This window comes from Triplophysa rosa, linkage group LG20 (assembly GCF_024868665.1).
Source record: "Triplophysa rosa linkage group LG20, Trosa_1v2, whole genome shotgun sequence".
In the NCBI taxonomy this organism is placed as follows: domain Eukaryota; kingdom Metazoa; phylum Chordata; class Actinopteri; order Cypriniformes; family Nemacheilidae; genus Triplophysa; species Triplophysa rosa.
This window is the reverse complement of record NC_079909.1, coordinates 1071130-1094724: the sequence shown is the minus strand read 5'-3', so window position 1 is coordinate 1094724 and position 23595 is coordinate 1071130. Positions and strand designations below refer to the sequence as shown.

Sequence of the window (23595 nt, the reverse complement as noted above, 5' to 3'; positions counted from 1 at the left end):
GTGGACAGCAACTCGACGTTGCGTCATGGCAAAGCGCAATGTCGAGTATAAACACCGGCCTTCAGCACTCTCAGACAGACAGTGCGTCGAGCCGGACAATCGCCAAGCAGGAAAGACAGCAGAGCCGATCTCCTCCCCGGGGGTCCTCCCCCGGCAAGGAATCCGTACTGCTAGCCATCGAACCACCCTCCGGGGGGGGGGCGATGAAGCAGATCAAACCTCTAGTCCCCTGTCACAGTTTCTGGGAGCCTGGTCTCAGCTTCCCAGACTGTCAGGTTGGCTGAGGAAGACGATCCGTCTCGGCTACGCGATTTAGTTCGCGACACGTCCGCCCAAGTTCCGGGGCGTCCTTTTTACCTCAGTCAGAGGCAGGGATGCCCCCGTACATCGGGCGGAGGTCGCCTCCCTTCTGGTGAAGGGAGCGATCGAGCCCATCCCACCGGCCGAGATGTTCAGCGGGTTCTACAGCACGTACTTCATTGTCCTCAAGAAAGGCGGGGGGTTGCGTCCTATCTTGGATCTGCGTGTTCTGAACAGGCACCTACACAAGCTGCCTTTCAGGATGGTCACGCAGAAGCTCATCCTGGCGTCCGTCAGGCGTCAGGACTGGTTCATAGCAATCGACCTGAAGGATGCGTACTTTCATGTCTCGATCCTCCCTCGACACCGGCCGTTCCTGCGGTTCGTGTTCGAGGGACGGGCATATCAGTACAGGGTCCTCCCCTTCTGTCTGTCCCTGTCTCCACGTGTCTTTACGAAGGTCGTGGAGGCCGCCCTTCTTCCCCTCAGGGAAGGGTACTCAACTATCTCGACGACTGGCTCGTCTGGGCTCACTCGTGAGATCGCGGTTCGACACAACGTTGAGAGACCGACAGAAAGGGAACGTCTTGGTTACGGATGTAACCTCGGTTCCCTGATGGAGGGAACGAGATGTTGTGTCCCTCATGCCACAACACTGGCCGCCCACCCCAGCGGTCGGGGGAGGATGCTTTAGGCTCCTCAGACCAAAGGTGAATGAATGAGCACGCCGGCTTCCCTCTTATACCCGGACATCCGGGGAGGAGCCCGGCATGCAAATTTCATTCGCCAATTTTCATTGGCCTTTTCTAAATACTCAGAAGATGATAGGTTCTCAAGACAAACCCATTCTGTCGGTTCGACACAGCGTCTCGTTCCCTCCATCAGGGAACCGAGGTTACATCCGTAACCAAGACGTTTCACAGATATGGATTCAAATTAAGCCACGAGTTGGCCTCAGTTAAACTATTGGACATTTAAGCTTTTAAACATGCATTTTAGACTGGGATTATAAGGTTTGTATATGCAATTTATTTAAAGAAACAACCTCAGGTTTTAAGAATTAGCAACACTTTGGTAATCCATTATTATTATTGCATCACTCACTATTATTTTATCATTTGTAAGAAAACTTCCACAAAGATGTCAGTGGAAAATGAGCTAAACCTACCAGCCAAACCACGGCTAATCATGTTGGGTAAGTAGAAAATATGTAGTCAATAAGTTGTGTTAAGATGTTTTTACAGTTTTGATGGTGAGCCTCATATTTCAGGAGATACACTTCTTACTTCATCAAAGTGGATGATCAGCATTGAGGGGAAAGTGACACATTGCATTGATGAGGAGCTAGATTTTGCTGCAGCACTCTCTGTTCTTTTTGCTTGCTTTTATGTTTTTAATATTGAGTACCAAGAGTCAGCAAGTGCCACACTAGAGCTCATTCAAAGGTAAGTGTTAAAAGAAACATTATGCACAGTAATGATTTTAATTAAATAATAGCTTGTCCAGAACACACTGGGAACCAATAATTTTTTATGCATTTTTTGCCTGCGTGTGCGTGTAAAATTTTTCTATTATGTCTGTATTTGTTGTTGTTAGTGTTTCTCATGATTCTGTTTTTGATTTGTTACTAACTGATAAAAATCTGATTTGATTTTCAGATTCTTTGTGAGGATTAATCCTGAGGGGACAAAATGTGCTGCAAAAGATGGAACTAGCCTCAAAACTGGCTCATCTGTTACAAGAAAGGTTCAAACCATGAATCCACATGTTCATACATTTTTGCAGCCTCACCGAATTTGAGTGGAAAACATGTAATTAAGTAAGTGCAAGCAATATTTATGTATACAATTATTGTAAACGCATAAAGAGGTAATTAAATTTCTGCTGAGTTACTACCGGTTTGGAACAACATGCTAAACCAAATCTACAAATGATTGGTATTGGTATTCTTTTTGTTTTGATTATGAGTTTTTTAATACTTTTATTTCATTTAAAGAATTGCCTATTTTTATGTATTTTGTGTGTGTTTGTGCAATATTGTAAGTGAATATTTTAGTTTTTTGGTTAAATTTATTGTTGTGATTTAATTTGCAAAGTTGTGAAAATATGTTTGATGAATTGATGTCACTAAATTTCTGTTGTTTATTTATATATTTTTTATATTGTAAAAGAAAACAGAATGTATTTGGTAAACAGTTTGACTGATCTTATAAAATGTTATTTTGACTGTTCAATTGAACATGCGGTTGGTTACTTTGCCATACATGTCCCATATCTACAATACAGTGTTATTGTTTTATATATTTACCTTTTATTTTATTTATACTTATTTATACTTTGCCATACACTAGCAGTGCATGTTTTATTTCAGAATAACATTCAGTTTTGTTGAATTGTGTGTTTTGTTGAATTGTCTTATGTAATTATGGATATTGTTGTGTTTTGTATGCATGTTTTGCTAAAGTAATAAATTATGTTTGTAGAAACATTTTGAATTTCTTTGTCTTTTTAGAAGATAATACCATTAAATAAAATTGCAGCATTTTTGATGGACCAGAATGACTACAGTAATATATACACAGAATGTGTATGTAGTATTCTACTGTGATTGTGTTGCATTACAGTAAATAACTGTAACGATGACGCTGAGGCAGAGTTAGAATCCATGTGCGGTAGTTTATTTGATGAGTAACATAAAACGAGTTGAGTAGACAGGCAAAGGGTCAATACCAAGATGACTGTTCGACGTACAACAAACATGAGGATAATCCAAAGGCAAAGTTGATTAAGCAGGCAGTGAGTCAAATCCAGAAATATCAGTCCAACCATGCAACCAAAACAAAGGGGTAATCCAGGTAATCAGAGAATAGATATCCAGGCAGAATCATACACAAAAACAGGCAGAGAATACAGGGATACGCTTGGTAAGGCAGATATACTGGCAATACTTCGCAATGAGGTCCCATGTGGTCTCAGACTAAATAGTCACCAAACAGGAAGTGAATGCAGAGGCAGCAGAGGGATGGAACAGGGTCAGTACTCTGGTGACAGCTCCCTCTGCTGGCTGGGCGTTACAATAACTATCACTACTCCTGCCAGTTTTTAGCTGTTATTCTTGATTTACAGTACAATACTGACAAAACTGTTGCCAGTTAGTCACCGTTAAGTCTCAGTTACAGTTAAATACTGGCAACACTGTTGCCAGCTACTTACTGTTGAATATACATTACAGTAAGTAGCTGGCAACAGTGTTGCCAGTATTTAACTGTAGATATGGCTGGAAAGGTCTAACAGTGTGTCTCATGTACAGCTATTTTGTAACAATGAAAATTGTAAAAAGTGCTTTATAAATAAAGTTGACTTGACTTTAATTCATTCATAAATTTCCTCCTACGTCCATCCACCCAGGGGTCTTAGAGCACTTAGGCTCAGGCGCATGTGCACTTTTCAAAAAACAGCGCTTCTATTTTCTTGACAAACTAAAAGATGTCAAATTTAACTTGTATATATTAAGAATATTAAGAATGATGGATATAGAATGCAACGCATGTTGCTTGATTACTTCGCTGAAAAGAATGATGCATGTAAGTCTACGTGTCATAATAATAAGGACTAGGCTTCTAACCACAGCTCTAGACCTGTAGTTCCAACTACGCAACTTTGCGATGCTGCTTGCGATTGATTGTTGGAACAAAGGTATCGGGAAACACTTGATCGTTGAACTATGCTGTAACGACGGAACTTGCGACCATAGTTGGCTAATGATGCTTTTGTGAAACGCACCTCAGGCAGGGAACTTGGCCAGCCTGGTCAAGCTAGTTTGCTGGTCTTAGCTGGTTTAAGCTGGTCCACCCGGCCTGGCAAACATGGTCAAGTTGTACAATCAGATCTTTCAGCCTGCTCAAGCTGGAACTAGTGCTGTAGTACTTGAGTCCGGTCTCGAGACGTTTATTTATGGTCTCGGACTCGTTGGTATTTGCACTCGGACTTGTCTCGGACTTGGTCATTGGTCTCGCCAAATGTTCTAGTCGGTCTTGTCCGAGTCCAGCGATATATGTTTTATTTTCTCCTTCAAAGCAAAACATTGATAGAGTAATATTCTTGTGATCCGAAAACGAATGATCCGAAAACTGTTGCCGACTCAAGTTCTCTCTTTACACAGCAGTTCAGCTCAGTGTGTGCTGTTGGTGTAACTAAATAACTCCGGTATATTGGTCCGCGGGACTGTCATGCATGCCAGAAAGTGAATAACTGAATTAATTTCTGGATAATATTAAGTGTTTATGGGAGAAGCTAAATGCGAATGATTCAGCTGAACTTGTTCGACCGGTTCACTAAAAAGAAAGAACCGGTTTGAATGAGCGCGGCGCGAACTGGAGAGCATCAATCATTCATCAGGCAGGATGTCAGCGAGCAGCGGCATAATACAAATTGGTTTTACAAACCATAAATAATTTATCGACAGTGCGCTTGAAAGGAAACTTTTTGCAACAAAACTTTCCCCGAAACTTGTAGGACAACATCCAATTTCGTAAGACACCTGCAAAGGTATCACAAAGAGAGGTAAGTTAATGCCCTGTTTCAGAGTTAGCACTGCATTTGAGTATTTTTATATGTTTAGAAAGCAAGGCTTAAAGATAAGATTGATCGTATTTTTATTGTCAATGCGATATGAACATGTTATTTACGGATGGGCACCGAAACGTGCTTATAAACGAGCCGTGGAGCCTCTGCTCTTTCTGGCGGCTCCCCTATCAATCGCACACGCATGGACAGGAGCGCACGCACGCACGCACGCACACACACACACACACACACACACACACGCACACACACACATACACATGCACACACTGTAAAAAACCCAACTCAAAAAAAGTTAAAACAACTAATTTTGTTGTGTTGGTTGAGCAAAAGTCCATGAAAAAGTTCACAGAACTTCTTTTAATAAGTTCATTCATTGTAAGCAAACATTTTCTTCATTAACTTAAATTCTTTGCAAGAATCACTCAAAAAGACCTTGAGTTACGAGAAAAAATTGAGTTACGTCAATGTACAATGAACAAACAAGAGTTTGAAAGTTCCCAAGATGCACTGCAGCATGTTCAATTCGGTGTTTCTTATTTGTTTTTCTTTTAAAGATTAGTGTTTTAGTTCTTGCTGGAATAATTTATGCTTTAATCTTGTTGTTACTGTTTGTTATCTGTTGTGTTTAGAGTTTTTTTAATGAATGATGGTTTTTGATTGTTACCATGGTTGAGGTTTGTGTGTTCAATGTTGAGGTGTAAGTGCAGACCCAATGTAACTCAAACTGTTCAACTAGTTGTTTGATCAAAGTTTACTCAAATTGTAGTAACAGACAAAAATATTTGTTTATTTTTAAGTAACCAATTTATATTCTTTATTTATGTTCAGCCAACAAAAATAACTTGTTATGTTGTTCATTATGTAAACTTGACTATGTTGTGACAACTAATGACTTAAGCATAATTTTTGTTGTACCTCTCAAGAAAACTAATAATCCTAAATTACCTCAATTAATTATTTTTTGTATCTCCAATTACAGTACTTGTTTTAAGTCAGTACAACTAATAATCCTGAGTTATCCCATTTTTTTTTTTTTTGTATCTCCAATGCATTATTTTAAGTCAGTACAACTTCTATTTCAAAAAGTTGAGTGAACAAGAAAAAGCGAGGGGAAATTAGTACTAAGATTTTTTGTTGTGAAGGCTTAATTTTTTTTACAGTGCACACACACACGCAAGCACGCACGCACGCACGCACGCACGCACGCACGCACACACACACACACACACACACACACACACACACACAAATGTGTTTATTGCTGCACAGCCTTGCTGTTAGGAGGGCTGATAAATAAAGTTCCTTAAAAAAGTAATAAAAAGTTGTTTATTTATTGGTTACTTTGGGGGACACTAAGTAATACGTTCAAGAATGGGAACATATTCAAGTGTTTGCTGGTTATTTGTTACATTTTCTATTGGCAGAATAAAATTGTTACACTTCAATAAAAAAAAGTGAAGTTACACTTCGGCTTTGTGACTTTAGTGCTATACCTAAAGTAAATAAAATGACCTTATTTTATCTGCTTTTTGATCATTACAAACAATAATGAAAATTATTATCTTAGAATAGAAGATATGCTGTCTCTTGCATTACATAAATTATGAATAACTATGTATGTGGTCTTGTAGTCATGATTTTTTTCTGTCTCTGTCTTGACTGTCTCAATTGGACTCGGTCTTGACTTGGACTCGAACCTCTCTGGACTTGGACTTGACTTGGACTCGAACCTCTTTGGACTCGGTCTTGACTCGGTCTCGACTAGTACTGGTCTTGGACTTGTCTTGGACTCGAGAACGGTGGACTTGACTACAGCCCTAGCTGGAACCCACCAGCTAAACACTAGCTTGACCAGGCTGGAAGACCTGCTTCAAAAAAAGTGGCCAAAACTCCAGCCTGCTAGACCAGCTTAATCAGCCAAAACCAGGCTAGGATGGAAGCTTAGGCTGGTTTTAGCTGTATTTGTCTGCCGGGTTGAATATAGCGATTTTCTGCCTACTGCCCAGGACACTCTTATGTTTCTTTTTCATCAAAGTTTTTATTTGCTGACATGTATAATACACAATAAAATATTACTAACATTAACAAACCATTTATTCTCTATATCAGTGTTTCCAATTTCAGTCATCGGGGCAGCCCTCCCAGTATGTTTGGGATGTCTCCCTGATTCAACATTCTGGGTGGAGGTTGATGAGTTGAATCAGGTGTTTTATATAGGGAGACATCTGAAATATCTGTAATACAAACATAATGTGTCTACAAAGCTGTTTAAGAAGTTATTTACTAATGGCAGTCGCTTCCAGCGCATCTATCTGTATGCCGCAAAAGCAGATTTGAATCTTGCAGCACAAGTCACTGTACATTTTGAAATCCCACATTTGGACATATGAATCCCACTTATGGGATCGTACCACTCAAGCCTTTAATGTAAACATGAATGCTGAATACGAACTGTCTTACGTAAATGTAAACAGGCAAAAAAAATAGGATACGGTCATAAGAACGGATATGTGCCTTACAGCAGGGCTAGTCAACTGGCTGGCCGCGGGCCAAATGCGGGCCGTCAATCATCTTTACCTGGCCTGCCTAAACATTTCAAATAAGTGGAGAGACTTTAAGAACGGTGTGCTTTAAATGCACGTCCTCTTTAGTCCAAGTCCAAAACGCTGCTACATTCAATACGAATGTAATTCCCGCGGCTCATAATGATTTAAGTCTTATAAAGCGATTTGATCGGTCAGTCCAAGAAACTTAATGTTATTTACAACGTTATAATCAGCAATGCATTGCACAGCCACAGGCGTTCTAAAACGCGTTTTGTGCCCTTGAAAGTAGGCTAACTGTAGGAAGGGTACACCACGTGAACAGTTGTCTCAGATACGGGGAAAACGGTGTTGTTTTTATTACTGCATTCATTATGAATAATGGCTGTATTTACGAAAAACAGCTGTTCATCTCCCCCAGAACTCGCACTATACAATGGATCTGCCCTATAAGTGCGTGGGGCACAGGAATGCGATCGGAATTCACCCAAAGATGTGATAATAGCGTTCAGTTTCTTGCACAGATCAATTGACTCACTTTATAAGACGCTAATTTAACGTCACAAGGGGCAGGGATTACTTTTGTGTTGAATGTATTTGCAATTTTTACTTTTATTGATTTAACTTTAATTAATTCAACCAAATATCTTCAGAAATATCTTCTTGAAAAAACAATGCCACCCACATCTTGGATGTACTGGAGAACTGTGGGTGAGTAAATTAGTAGCAATTTTTAGGTAAAGTAATGCATTAAGGAATATAAAATACAGTTAAAAAGACAATATCCCTTTTAATTTAATATCATGAAAAGTCACAAATATTGGATGCATTATTTGTGTGCATGTTTTAATATATGGCCTATAAGTAACAGCAACAAAAACAGTATAAAAGGAACAAAATGAAATAAATAACAGAAATACAAAATAACAGAAGAAATGAGGATATGGTAAAAAAACTGGCCCGCATCCTATATATACTTTTGGAGTTTGGCCCTCAAAGAAAAGTAGTTGAAGACCCCTGCCTTACAGTGTATACAACTGTGTCTCTGAGGCTGTATCGGTGGCTGGTTCAACATCTACTAAACCAAAAACATACACTGCAATTATCTTTCTTGTGTTGTTCTAACTGATAAGGTAAGGGGTAAATATAAATACCTGTGTGAAGTTTTGGCAGCAGCCACACAATGCAGTGAACTGCATCCATTTATATCCAGTTCATTAACATCAGCGCCGGCTTTTACAAGAGCTACTGTACATAGATACAGGCCATTCATTGATGTATAGTGTATAGGAGACCTGTAAAACAAACACACACAGAAAAATGACTAAAATGGTCCACGGCAGGTCCAAAAGTCTGAGACCATCTTTAAATGTAAAATACTATTTCCCTTTCTGTCGGTCTCTCGACGTTGTGTCGAGCCGACAGATGGGGTTCGCTCTTGAGAACCTATCAACTTCTGACTAGTTTGGAAAAGTCCAATGAAATTGGCGAATGAAATTTGCATGCCGGGCTCCGCCCCCAGATATACGGGTATAAAAGGGAGATGGCGTGCTGCATCGGAACCTTCACACTGATCGACTTCGAGACTTCAAACTCTACGCCGAATTACTGCTGGAATCTTATGACGTGGTGCAGCTGACGGTCCCTTCCTGCAGCGACTTTCCCCTTGGCGTCTCGGCAGTTCCAGAAGTGTTTTTCTCTAAAAGAGCAAATTTCTCCAGCATGGCATGTCCCGCTGTTCTCATGAGTGCAACACACTCATCGACGAGGGGGACGGACATGGTGTCTGCTTCCAGTACGCTGGGGCAGTCGTTGTGGATACGTCCTGCCCGCACTGCGGGCGGTTGACGATTCAGACGTTGCGTGTTCCCACGGGACTCAGCCACCACCTCGTCTGCTCCCCGTTCCGTGACGGCAGGACTACGGCCCTGTCGCCCGCTACGGCAAGCAGCGAGGGTGATATGAGGATTACTGTGAGCGTTAATCCGACATCCACTGGCTCACGGACCGTTTGCACCTCGTCTCGCTCGTCTGACCGTTCCCCAGGAGACGGTCCCACCGTCTTGTTCCTCAACCACGTATTCGGAAACGGTGCGTCACAATGATGAGATGTCCCTTGCAGCATTGGAGGGTGACGTACTGCCATCCGACTCCGGCGATTCCTCGGAGCTCCTTCCCTCGGGGGGTCGAGCCCAGGAAGAAACGGATGTTGAAATGTCAGCTATGCTTTCCCTGGCCGCCGTGAGCATTGGGTTGCAGTACCCGCACTGTCTCTCCCAGTGCTCGCGGCTGGTTACATGGTGCCTCAGGTTTGAGCGCGGCTCCAAGCTGCGCCCGCCCCCAGTGCCGTGTTTACCGGAAGTGCATGAGGAACTTAGTAAGACCTGGAACGCCCCCTTTCCGTTATGTTCACATCACGTTCACCCTCTTCCCTCGAGGGTGAGGCAGCTAGAGGATACGTCGATGACCCCCAGGTGGAGTATGCTGCCGTGGTGCACTCGTGCCCTCAGGCAGTGGCCACCTGGGGGGCTCGACCTAGACTCCCGTCCAAAGCATGGAGGGTCTCGGCATCTCCGGTGTCGAGAGCTTACATTGCTGCGGGCCAAGCTGCCTCCTCTCTCCACGCTATGGCTCCTGCCAGGCCAAGGCGTTGAGAGAGCTCCACGAGGGTAAGACCGGCCCAGCACTTATGCAGGAACTCCGCGCCGCCACCGACCTCGCACTATGGGCGACCAAGCTGACCGTGCGGGCCCTGGATCGGGCGATGTCCACACTTGTGGTCCATGAGAGACACCTCTGGCCGAACCTTGCACAGATGAGCAATGCTGAGAAGGTCTGCTTTCTCGACGCACCCATCTCGCAAAGGGGGGGGCTGTTTGGTGATACTGTTGCGCCGCAGTTCTCGACAGTACACTGCGTTCCAAATTATTATGCAAATTGGATTTAAGTGTCGTAAACATTTAATTTTATATTGTTCAATTAAACTTATGGATGGTATTGTGTCTCAGTGCTCTTTGGATCACTGAAATCAATCTCAGACACCTGTGATAAGTAGTTTGCCAGGTGAGCCCAATTAAAGGAAAACTACTTAAGAAGGACGTTCCACATTATTAAGCAGGCCACAGGTTTCAAGCAATATGGGAAAGAAAAAGGATCTGTCTGCTGCCGAAAAGCGTCAAATAGTGCAATGTCTTGGACAAGGTATGAAAACATTAGATATTTCACGAAAACTTAAGCGAGATCATCGTACTGTGAAGAGATTTGTGGCTGATTCAGAGCACAGAAGGGTTCGTGCAGATAAAGGCAGAATGAGGAAGGTTTCTTCCAGACAAATTCATCGGATTAAGAGAGCAGCTGCAAAAATGCCATTGCAAAGCAGCAAACAGGTATTTGAAGCTGCTGGTGCCTCGGGAGTCCCGAAAACCTCAAGGTGTAGGATCCTCCAGATGCTTGCAGTTGTGCATAAACCTACTATTCGGCCACCCCTAACCAATGCTCACAAGCAGAAACGGTTGCAGTGGGCCCACACATACATGAAGACTAATTTTCAAACAGTCTTGTTTACTGATGAGTGCCGTGCAACCCTGGATGGTCCAGATGGATGGAGTAGTGGATGGTTGGTGGATGGCCACCATGTCCCAACAAGGCTGCGACGTCAGCAAGGAGGTGGCGGAGTCATGTTTTGGGCTGGAATCATGGGGAGACAGCTGGTGGGCCCCTTTAGGGTCCCTGAAGGTGTGAAAATGAACTCTGCAAGGTATGTAGAGTTTCTGACTGAGCACTTTCTTCCATGGTACAAAAAGAAGAACCATGCCTTCCGTAGCAAAATCATCTTCATGCATGACAATGCACCATCTCATGCTGCAAAGAATACCTCTGTGTCATTGGCTGCTATGGGCATAAAAGGAGAGAAACTCATGGTGTGGCCACCATCCTCCCCTGACCTCAACCCTATTGAGAACCTTTGGAGCATCCTCAAGCGAAAGATCTATGATGGTGGGAGGCAGTTAGCATCAAAACAGCAGCTCTGGGAGGCTATTCTGACATCCTGCAAAGAAATTCAATCAGAAACTATCCAAAAACTCACAAGTTCAATGGATGCAAGAATTGTGAAGGTGATATCAAAGAAGGGGTCCTATGTTAACATGTAACTTGCCCTGTTAGGATGTTTTTGATTGAAATAGCTTTTGATTTCAGTAAATATGACCTCCTAATGCTGCAAATTCAACAAATGACCATTTTCAGTTTTTTACAACCTATGAAATGTTTTCAAACTCTGTTGTGCATAATAATTTGGAACAGTGCATTTTGAGTTTTTCATTTTTTAAATAAATACTGTTGTCAGTGGGAGGTTTGTTCAATAAAATTCCAAATGTACCCTAACTGTTGATTACTTGAAAATTATACTGACTGTCATTTGCATCGACAAATTAGGAAAACCAGAGAAAGATATCATTTGCATAATAATTTGGAACGCAGTGTAAAGAAGCAGACAGAGGATATCAAGCATATCCTCCCTCGCCGCGACTCGGCCGCCTCGGCCGTCGAGTTTCTTGCACCGTCTGCTTCCCAGCAGCCCTGGTCCTCTTTGACGCCCTCTGGCTCTGGCGCCCCCCACTCAGGCGGCCCCCCAGAAGGGACATCGAAGAGGAGACCATCGCCCCGTCAGCAGCCGCGGCAAAAGCAGAAGTGGCCCTCATGGGAAGACCCCAGGGAGATTGAGAATACCATAGGGCCCGACCCCAGCCATTCCATCGCTGGGTGGTCGATCCGGGACGGTTCCTGCCCCGTCCCAACAGCCCACTCTCTTAAGAGTTTCCTCTCTCTCTGGGTGTTTATCACAGCCGCTCTCACCCTCTACACGATGGTGTTCGGCAACTTGACGTTGCGTCACGGCGAGACCCAATGTCGAGGATAATCAGTAGCCCTCAGCACTCTCAATCGACAGTGCGTTGTGCTACATCATTGCCAGGCAGGTAAGCAGCAGAGCTGATCTCCTACCCGGGGGCCTCCCCACAGCAAGGGATCCGCACTGCTCGCCATCGAACCACCCCCTGGGAGGTCGATGAAGCAGATCATATCCCTACCCCCTGTCTCGGTCCCTGGGAGCCTGACTAGAGCCCCCAAACCATCACGGTGGCTACGGGAAATGATCCGTCTCGGCTACGTGATACAAATCACCAGACGCCCGCTCAAGTTCAGGACATCCTCTTAACCTCAGTCAGAGGTTAGGATGCTCCTGTGCTTCGGGCCAGGGTCACCACCCCTCTGGCAAGCGATCGTGCTTGTCCCTCTAGCCGGGATGTTCAACGGGTTTTGCAGCCCGTACGTCATCGTCCCAAAAAGGGGGGTTGCTAGATCTGCATACCCTGAACAGGCACCTACTCAAGCTGCCGTTCAGGATGCTCACGCAGAAGCGCAACCTGGCATCTACCAGATGTCAAGATTGGTTCATGGCAATCGACCTGAAGGACGCTTACTTTCAAGTCTCGCTTTCGAGGGCGGGCATATCAGTACAGAGTCCTCCCTTTCGGTCTGTCCCTAGATCGGTTGGGACCACAGGTCAGCCGAGAAAAGAGCAAGCTCTCCCCTGTGCAGAGCATCCTCTTTATCGGTATGGAACTCGACTCTGTCTCCATGACAGCGTGAGCGTGAGTCAGTGTTGAACTGCCTTGAACTGGAGAGCGTGGCACACCAGCAGCAGGCGTATGGTCATCACACCTCTCTGCCGATGCACCCTAACCCCCTGGTCTTCAATTACCTTTTTGGTGGAGAGGGTCCCCCTAGGGCAGGTCTCAAAGCACGTTGTGGGATGACAGATGCCTCCCTTCAGGGTTGGGGTGCCGTTGACGAGCCCCCGCCTGCGTTGGAATATCAACTGCCCAGAGTTGTTGGCTGTGCTACTTGCACTGAAGAGGCTGGACCCCTCAGCATGGATACCCTAGCGCACAGCTGGCCGTGGGGTAAGCGGAAGTACGCCTTCCCCCCAGTGAGCCTCATTGCACAGGTCTTGTGCAAGGCCAGGGAAGAGAAGCATCAAGTGGTACTAGTTGCACCCTATTGGCCCAACCAGACTTGGTTCTCGGAGCTAAAGCTCTTGACAACAACTCCCCCGTGGCCGATCCCCCTGGCGAAGGACCTGCTTTCCCAGGGAAAGGGCATGTAACGGCATCCCAGGCAGACCCCTGGTACTTCCATGTCTGGACGGGATGAGGAGATCCTGAGTGGCCCACCCCCTGCGGTGGTTGGGACATCACTCAGGCTGGGGCCTCGTCCACTAGGCGGCTATACGCCGATAAGTGGCGCCTCTTCTCGTCCTGGTGCTCTTCTCAAAGAGAAGACCCGTGGAGCTGCTCAATCGGGAACGTGCTGTCCCTTCCTCAAGAGAGACTGGAGAGTAACCTCTCCCCCTCCACACTGGTAGTGTATGTAGCCACTACGGCCGCTCATCACAACCCTGTTGCTGGGAAGCCTCTGGGACAGCACGACCTGGTCATTAGGTTCCTAAGGGGTGAGAGAAGGCGACCGCCTCATCCGCGCTCCCTACTCTCTTGCGACCTAGGTGGTGGGCCTCAAGAGCCCCCCCCCCTTCGAGCCCCACGGAGCTGCCGCTCTTTCTCACCTCACGATAAAGACGGCTCTCCAGATGTCGCTCACCTCCAAGAGGGTAGGGGACCTACAAGCACCCTCCGTGTCCACAGATTGCCGAGAACTCGGGCCCGGTGATTCTCACGTTATCCTGAGATTATCCCAGCTATGTTATCCCGGCTACGTGCCCAAAGTTCCCACCACTCCCCCTAGAGACCCGGTGGTGAACCTGCAGGCGCTCCCCACCGGGGAGGAAGACCCATCCCCATCCGTGTTGTGTCCATTACGCGCACTGCGCCTCTATATGGACCGCACGCAGAGCTTCAGAAGCTCTGAGCAGCTCTTTGTCTGTTTTGGAGGTCAGCAGAAGGGGAGGACTGTCTCCAAACAGAGGCTGGCGCACTGGATCGTGGATGCCATAGCTACGGAATATACCGATCTCAAGATCGCCCCTGCCAGTTAGGAGTGAGGGCACACTCCTCATGGGCACTGGTTCAGGGCATCTTTCTGGCAGACATCTGCAGAGCTGCGGGTTGAGCTACGCCCAACACCTTCGCGAGGTTCTAATACCTACGCGTGAAACCGGTGTCAGTCCGCGTCCTGCAGGGCAATGTGTAGGACCGTCAGCCGGTAGGTTGTACGCCTGCGAAAGCCCTTCCCCCTTCCGCTAGAGGGATTAGCGGCTATTTTCGCCTCCCTTCTTTCCCCACTGTGTAAAAAACAGGCATTCCATCCATCACTAAGCACCCTTCCAGGGGACAGGCTGGGCAGAGCAGCCCTGCCCCCTTACGCCGGGGAAGAGTTGAGTTATCTACCACATAGCTCTAACCGGACCTAGAGCTCCAGACGTGGTAACCCCCCCTTGGGCGGTTCCGTCTTATGTATCCTCATGAATGGTTCCCACCTCGGCAACCCGTGACCTCCCTAGGTAGACCTCCACCTTGCGGTTAACTCCTTCAGTCCGCACGTTTTCCCATGAGTTCTCCCCTGATGGTGAGACCACGTGGTGTCTCCACTAATTCCTCCCTATGGTATGTAGTGGTCTCTGTAGCGTTTTTCCCCCAGGGGGGATTTAATGCTTACCCAGTGGCCCTTACGGTGCCGGGCGGCTTCTCACTGTTAGAGAATCAAGGTCTCCGCCCATGACGGCCGGTGGCAGGGGCTTCCCACCTTTTCCTAAAAAGCTCTGGGACCCCCTACCTCTCCACTGGATGGTTACAATTTCGCGCTAGCGCTCACGTCTGACTCGCCCAGGCCAGTCAGTGTCGCTCCGCTAGAGATTGTGCTGTGGCACAGCACTGTGGCGTTTTCCATAGGCCGCCCTCGGCCGTCGAGTCCCGTGCACCGTCTGCTTCCCAGCAGGGAAACAAAATTTTATTGTGCAGGTGTCACATCTACATCTTCCATAGCCCCCTTTGAGTGCTTTGGGACATTGCTACAATATGTCAACAACAAGCCAATGCAGAGATTTACTATTTTTCTGTATTTCAAGCACAACAACACTTGCCTTTTAAACTGATTTCAATGGTTTATCTATATGGAGTACAAAAACATCTTGACAGTTAGACTCAGTAATGTTTGTAACATACTTTATGCATCACGAAATGCCCTGAAGTACACCAGTTAAGGATCCAAATGCAGAATTTAATAGGAAAATTCAGAATCATAATCTGTATATCAATACAATACAAAAAACTCGAATCAGGGCAGAAACTAAGACAACAAAGTAATGCAATAAACAGGCACAAGATCAAAACCATGATTCTTTTTTAAATACTGGTTAATGTACATTCTGAAAAACAATTTACTTATTCTGTTACATATCCGTGCACAAATTTTGTGGCACAAATTAACATTTTTCTATTCAAAAGTTTTGTCGCTTTTCATTAAGTTTATTGAGTTGGCTTGTGTGATTTTGGTTAGACGGCTTCAAAAATGTTGTGTGATTTCCAGTAATCGAACATAGGGAGCATCGGTGCTCCTTGGATTTTATGTTGCATTGTGGGGATTTTTAGGGAACAAATGTTTCAGTGTCTGAAATGTTACAGGCAGGGTTGCCAGGTCAGTGTAACAAAACTAGTCTTTAAAAACTAGCTGGACACCGCAGACTTGGCAACACTGATACAGGTTTATCAAAAGGCAAAACAAAATGTAACCTTTGGTCACACTTTTTTGCTGAAAAGAGTATTAAACTACTGGGGAGGGGGCTCACCTCGTCGCTGGTAGAAGTCCGCAATCAGAGAATGGTCCACGATGTCCCGAGACGGCACCCAACTTCTCTCCTCTGCGCCATAGCCCTCCCAGTCCACAAAGTACTGAACACCTCTGCCACAAGAGCTATCCACTAGACGAGGGGGAGAGGGGCAGGGTAAACCCGTCCGAGGTAGGCAGGAAATCTGAGCCTGATATCCACCGGATTAACCACATTGGTGATGCGGTGTGGACCAATGAACCTGAGCGCAATGAGCGCACGCCGAGCAAGCCAACACGAACTGTCTGACATTGGCGGCCAATGGCGGCCACCAGAAACGCTGCCAGCACTTGCACCCCTCGACCGGCCTCCGCCACTCGTCGCTCGATACCCCAGGAGAGAGCCCTGACCACCATCCCCTTCGGGAGGATGGCCTCGGCCGTAAACTCTCTCTCTCAGAGTCATTGAACTGACGAGACAGAGCGTCAGGCTTGATATTCTTAGACCCGGCCCGGTACGAGAGGGTGAAGTCGAAACGGCCAAAGAAGAGTGCCCAGCGGGCCTGGCGCAAGCTTAGCCTCTTGGTTGAAAGTATATACCCCAGGTTCTTGTGATCCGTCCAGACCAAGAAGGGCTGCGCTGCTCCCTCCAACCAATGACGCCACTCACCCAAGGCCAATCTCACCGTTAACAGCTCTCGATTGCCGATGTCATAGTTACGTTCTGCAGGGATGAGGAGGTGAGAGAAAAAGGTGCACGGATGCACCTTCCCATCACGAGGGGACTGCTGAGATAAGACTGTGCCGACCCCGATATCTGATGCGTCAACCTCGACAACAAATTGGAGCGCAGGATATGGCAATCCAGCCTAAGTTCCTGATGAGTCGTTGGTAAAAATTGGCGAAACCCAGGAAACGCTGCAAGGCCTTACGAGAGTCGAGGATGGGCCACTCGGTGACAGCCTGTCTCTTGGCAGGATCAGCTTTGATAATGATATGGTTAAGGAACGTATCTGACTCTGCGTGGAATTCACAGTTCTCCACCTCGACAAATAACTGGTTCTCAAGCAAGCGCTGGAGGACCCGTCTAGCGTGCTGGGCATGCACCTGGAGAGAGGGAGAGACAATTAAATGTCATCCAAGTACACAAAGACAAATGTATTAAGGTTAAGTTGGAATCCCTCACGGATATCATTCCAATTGCAAGCAGCCATGAGCATCTTGAGGCAGAAAGCGTAGTCCGTCACCGAACCGCACTTCTGTGTCAAACAGGAAAACAGGGTGGCTGCCTCACCCCACCGGGCCGTGCGGTCGAACAGCAAGACCATCTCCTGCCGAAAGTCCTCGAAGACTGTGCAGTACAGGGCCCGTGCATTCCAAACAGCCACTCCCCATTCAGAGGCGTAACGACGAGGTTAAAGAGAGAAAACCAAGGCACACTGAGAGAGGAACACCTGACATGAGTTGGGGTCGCTGTCATAAACAGGGGTTTTTGGCGTGGGATTCCGGTTCGCGGCGGACGGCAGCCTGACTAGCCGTGACCAGCTGAAGCTCCTCAACGTGGGCAACGAGCTCCACCACTTGGATTAATGAGAGCCCCCACCTCCTGGACGATGGCGTTAAGCTGGGTAGCCTGTTGTCCCAACATGAATCCCTATTGTTTTGGGTTCCTCGCCACCGTTTGCATACTGTTTTTGCACTATCTGCCTGACCGGGGGGGCTGCTTTAGAATCTTAAAGTTTTACTTAATTAATATTGCATATAGGAATTTATTATCTGCTATATTTGACCTGTGCTTCTCTCTCCTTTATCCTAAATGTGTGCTCTCACTGAGCGTGTGTGTGTGTGCATACTTGTCTGTGTACGTACGTGTGTGTGTGTGTGTGTGTGTGTGTGTGTGTGTGTGTGTGTCTGTGTGTGTTGGTGCGTGTGCGTGTTGTGTGTGTGGAGTGTTTTGTGTGTGGGTGTGTCTGTCTTCTGTGTTTTCAACCTTTTCTTGTTTTTGCAGGTACAACTTTGATTGTTTTGCTTGTAGTCAATGTGTCTCATGTACAGCTGCTTTGTAACAATGAAAATTGTAAAAGCGCTATATAAATAAAGTAAAGTTGAGTATTGCACGAGAGCAGAGCGGAGGGGGTCTAACCCTGCTGATTTCATGATGGTCAGACCGTTCTGTTTATTAGTTTTATTAGTACAGACAGGGAGAGAGTCACAGCCACAAGAGTCACAGTCACAAGAGTAATCATAAAGCACAGAGGGCTTCAGCGCTCGGCCGGGGACAGAAGAGGGAGATGGCCGGAATTGGTTGGGAAACCGGAGAGTTCTGGGGGACCGACCCGGGGAATCAGTGGTGGCCGCAGGGGAAAAGAAGAAAGCTTCCTGGCAGTCTATGACTCACCCAGCGAGAGAATAAATCCACTCGGGAACTGATTTCAACACCGTAGGGAGAGATGCGATCCACTCAGGAAGAGATGTGAACCCCATAGGGAGAGAGGCGATCCACTTGGGATGAGTAGACTTCTCCGCAGCTGGAAGGGGTGCTGCCACGATGTGGAGGGAGAGCTGCCACCAGAGCAACGGTCCTTAGTGACGAGATGCAGTCGGCAGCGAGAACGTAAAACCCGATCTGAGGCAGGGATATAATCCACACTTGAGGTGAGAGCGAGAGCCGTGATCGCTGGGGCAGCACTCTATGGGTACAGCAGAAGCAGAACACCGTGCAGAAGACTACAAGCTCTGGAGCCTAAACAAGACGAGAACAATTACTAGGTGAGTTTTAACTACTTTCGCAAGACTAGGTAACAAGACTAGAGCAGTCAGGGTAGTAAATAATACTAATGGTCTGAGACACAGGAAGTTAAAAAGGAGGCAGATAATAGCGAAAGTGAAAACTGGTGTGAGGTGATAAGGGGATAACAAGGAGAGCGGGGCACACGCACGCGGACTCCAAGCACATGTCATGTGTTCGACAAAACACAAACACAGAGACGAAATGGACAAAACAAAAAGGTGATCAAACCCGAGACCTGACATGGATCAGCTACAATGTTTTAAAAGTAACTAAACTACTGTAACGCTAATGAAAAATGTAGTTAAGTTAGTAACATATACTTGAAGTTAACTACTCCCCAACACTGCACTTAGTTCATTACAGACTGTCACATGGGCACTCCAACATATTATAAATAAATATGAAAAGCCAAATCACCTCTTGACATCTGCTTAAAGCGTGAGTTGTCAAAAGTAAAGTCAGAACTTATTTGCACTCCATGTAGATTGTAAACAATTTAAATCGGTTAAAGGATGTAAACACAGTATGATGGCAGCATACAAATTAGCGGCCAATGCAACGTCTATGTATGTCTAATTATGCACAGATGTTTTTGCACTCTCACCTTGCATGCAATTTCTTGTCACATGTGCAGTTTTAATTGGTCTCTATGTCTCTGTGGATTATTTGTTTTAAACCCTTGCAGTGTTTTCTTGTTTTTTGTCTTTGACTTGTGCCTGTCTGACCTACGCTAATGACTGCATCCCATTAATCTCATGGTTGCTAACATGGTCCTCTCTATTTCGTGCCAGGATGAGTACTGCTGTCATCAAAAGTAATACATACTGCACAAAAAAAACTCTCAATCTGACGCAAAATTATTGACTACTAAATATTTTACCTTCCAAATATGTCCTTTTTATTCATATCAGCACCACAGCTCAACAGCAATTTAAGACATTCAACATTTCTGGCAATGAACAAAAACACAGAATGAATGACCAAAAAATGTAGAAAGGCATGTAAGCACATAATGCAAAGATGTTCAACATACCCCCCTAAAGCAGCTATATGCAAACACGTCCTTCCCAGGCTGTCCTGCGTGTTTATGTCAAGCCCTGTTGACAGTGCAAGTATATAAGACAAACACACAATATTAGACATATGGTGGTTATAATGCTAATGCAACATTCAGACAAAATGTACGTCATTTTGACAATAAGGGTCAACAACAAAATGTATAAAATACTTTTGCAGTGTAAAAATGTTGCAGTGTATACTACTTGCTCTTTCAATTCTCAACAGCTTGCTTCTCATGGTAGATACTCAAACAGGTTTATGATTTTTACCTGATGATAGTAACTTTTGGCAACAGCCAGAAAAGCCGTGAAGTAAAGCCAAGTGCTGTGGATACATCTTATTAATGCGTTGTCTGTGAGGGGATTGAGTAGTGCAAATTATAATTAAGCATTTTTCAACATCAAGTTTGCAGTAATCTGAAGATACAGGGTGACACGTTTTTGCTGAAGTCAATATCATTTAAACAGAGAATGACAAAAAAACCTACATGTCAGTGTTTCAATCATGCACTGCCAAATATGGACCCAAACATTTCACTACGCCAAGGTATTGCGACCAATTTGGTAATTCAATTTTACTCTTATTTATATGGTTTTGATTCAATTTGATTTAAAATTTCAAAATTGATTTGATTCAATTATTATAAATAATCGATTATTTATCAACATTTATTAGGAATGTTAGTTCCCTNGATTCAATTTGATTTAAAATTTCAAAATTGATTTGATTCAATTATTATAAATAATCGATTATTTATCAACATTTATTAGGAATGTTAGTTCCCTTTCAGTCGGTCTCTCGACGTTGTGTCGAACCGACAGAATGGGGTTTGTCTTGAGAACCTATCATCTTCTGAGTATTTAGAAAAGACCAATGAAAATTGGCGAATGAAATTTGCATGCCGGACTCCTCCCCGGATGTCCGGGTATAAGAGGGAAGCCGGCGTGCTCATTCATTCACCTTTTGTTCTTCAGAGCCTACGCATCTGATGAGCTTCTCTACAATCTTTGGAGATCATTTTTCTGCTGGAATCTACGACGTGGACAGCGGACGGTCCCTTCCTGCAGTGACTCTCCCGTGGGCGTCTCGGCAGTGGCGTCTCGGCAGTTCCGGAGGTGTTCGAGCAAATTTCCTTTCTAAAAGAGAAAATTTCTCCAGCGTGGCATGTCCCGCTGTTCTCATGGGTGCAACACACTCATCGAGGAGGGAGACAGACATGATGCCTACTTCCAGTACGCTGGGGCAGACGTTGTGGATACGTCCTGCCCGCACTGCGGGCGGTGACGATTCAGACGTTGCGTCACGGGTGGCTGTGTTCCCACGGGACTCAGCCACCACCTCGTTTGCTCCCCCAGTGCCATGTTTACCGGAAGTGCCAAGCCCCTAGTGCCATGTTTACCGGAAGTGCATGAGGAACTTAGTAAGACCTGGAACGCCCCCTTTCCGGCACGTTTCACGTCAAACAAGCTCTGTCACCTTCTCTTCCCTCAAGGTTGAGACAGCTAGAGGATACGTCGATGTCTCCCAGGTGGTGCCGCTGCGGTGCACTCGTGCCCGTAGGCGGCGGCCACCTGGGGGGGCTCGACCTAGACTCCCGTCCAAAGCATGTGGGGTCTCGGCATCTCTGGTGTCGAGAGCTTACATTGCGGCGGACCAAGCTGCGTCCTCTCTCCATGCTATGGCTATGGCTATGCCAGGCCAGGGCGTTGAGAGAGCTCCACGAGGGTAAGACCGACCCAGTGCTTATGCAGGAACTCCGCGCCGCCAACGACCTCGCTCTACGGGCGACCAAGGTGACCACGCGGGCCCTGGGTAGGATGATGTCCACACTTGTGGTCCATGAGAAACTCCTCTGGCCGAACCTTGCGCAGATGAGTAACGCCGAGAAGGTCCGCTTTCTCGACGGACCAATTTCTCAAGGGGGGTGGCTGGTTGGTGATACTCTCGAGCCGCAATTCTCGACAGTAAAGAAGCAGTTCTCCGTGTAAAGAAGCAGTCCGCCTCGGCCGTCGAGACCCGTGCACCATCTGCTTCCCAGCAGCCCTGGTCCTCTTCGACGCCCTCCAGCTCTGGCGCCCCCCACTCAGGCGGCCCCCCCTGGAGGAGACAGCGAAGAGGAGACCATCGCCCCATCAGCAGCCGTGGCAAAGCGGCCCTCATGGGAAGACCTCAGGGGGATCAAGGCTACCATTGGGCCCGACCCCTGCCACATCGCTGGGAAATCAGATAGGGACGGATCCTGCCCCGTCTCTCCATCTGCTGGCCCCCTCCGGGGCGCTAGAGCCCAATTACTCTCAAAAAAGAGAGTTTCCTCTCTCTCTGGGCTATCACAGCTGCCCCCACCCTCTGAACGGCAAACTCGACATTGCGTCACGGCGAAGCGCAATGTCGAGTATAAACTCCAGCCCTCAGCACTCTCAGTCAGACAGTGCGTTGAGCTGCGCAGTCGCCAGGCAGGAAAAGCAGCAGAGCCAATCTCCTCCCCGGGGGACCTCCCCCGGCAAGGAATCCGTACTGCTAGCCATCGAACCACCCCCTGGGGGGACGATGAAAAAGATTGAACCTTTAGCCCTCCTGTTACATTTCTGGGAGCCTGGGCTTCCCAGACTGTCAGGCTGGCTAAGGGAGACGATCCGTCTCGGCTACGTGATCCAGTTTGCCTCACGCCCGCCAAGTTTCAGAGCATCCGTTATACCTCAGTCAGAGGCTAGGATGCTTCCGTACTTCGGGCCGAGGTCGCCACCCTTCTGGCGAAGGGAGTGATCAAGCCCGTCTCACCAGCCGAGATGTTCAACGGGTTTTACAGCCTGTACTTCATTGTCCCCAAGAAAGGCGGGGGGCTGCGCCCTATCTTGGGTCTGTGTGTTCTGAACAGGCACCTACACAATAGCTGCCTTTCAGGACGATCACGCAGAAGCGCATCCTGACATCCGTCAGGTGTCAGGACTGGTTCATGGCAATCGACCTGAAGGACTCGTACTTCATGTCTCTATCTTCCCTCGACATCGGCCGTACCTACGGTTCGTGTTCGAGGGACAGGCATATCAGTACAGGGTCCTCCCCTTCGGTCTGTCCATGACTCCACGCGTCTTTACTAAGGTCGTGGAAGCCGCCCTCCTTCCCCTCAGGGAAGGAGGTGTGCAGGTACTAAACTATCTTGACGACTGGCTCATCTTGGCTCACTCTCGAGATCTGTTGTGTACACACAGTGACCTGGTGCTCCGGCACCTAGATCGGTTGGGGCTACAGGTCAACTGAGAAAAGAGGAAGCTCTCTCCGGTGCAGAGTATCTTTTTTCTCGGTATGGAACTCGACTCTGTGCTCATGAAGCAGCGCGACTGACTTCAGAGTGCATCCAGTCAGTGTTGAACTGCCTGAAGCTTTCAGGTAGTCAGCGGTCCCCTTGAAACTTTTTCAGAGGCTCCTGGGATACATGGCATCCTCGGTGGGGGTGGTCCCCCTCGGGTCGATGCACATGCAACCACTCCAACACTGGCTACAGAGTCAGGTTCCTTGGAGAGCGTGGCACACCGGCAG

The 23595-nt window shown here is 46.7% G+C and overlaps 1 protein-coding gene across 1 annotated transcript in view; it reads right to left on the bottom strand.

Moving 5' to 3' along the window:
- The window catches only part of LOC130571613 (serine/threonine-protein phosphatase 6 regulatory ankyrin repeat subunit C-like), a 180343-nt gene that overhangs the window by 93156 nt on the left and 63592 nt on the right, over positions 1–23595 (bottom strand). The window contains 4 exon segments of the mRNA XM_057362739.1: positions 8585–8725; positions 19880–19948; positions 20033–20096; positions 20328–20410. Coding sequence (XP_057218722.1) covers positions 8585–8725; positions 19880–19948; positions 20033–20096; positions 20328–20410 — 357 coding nt within the window.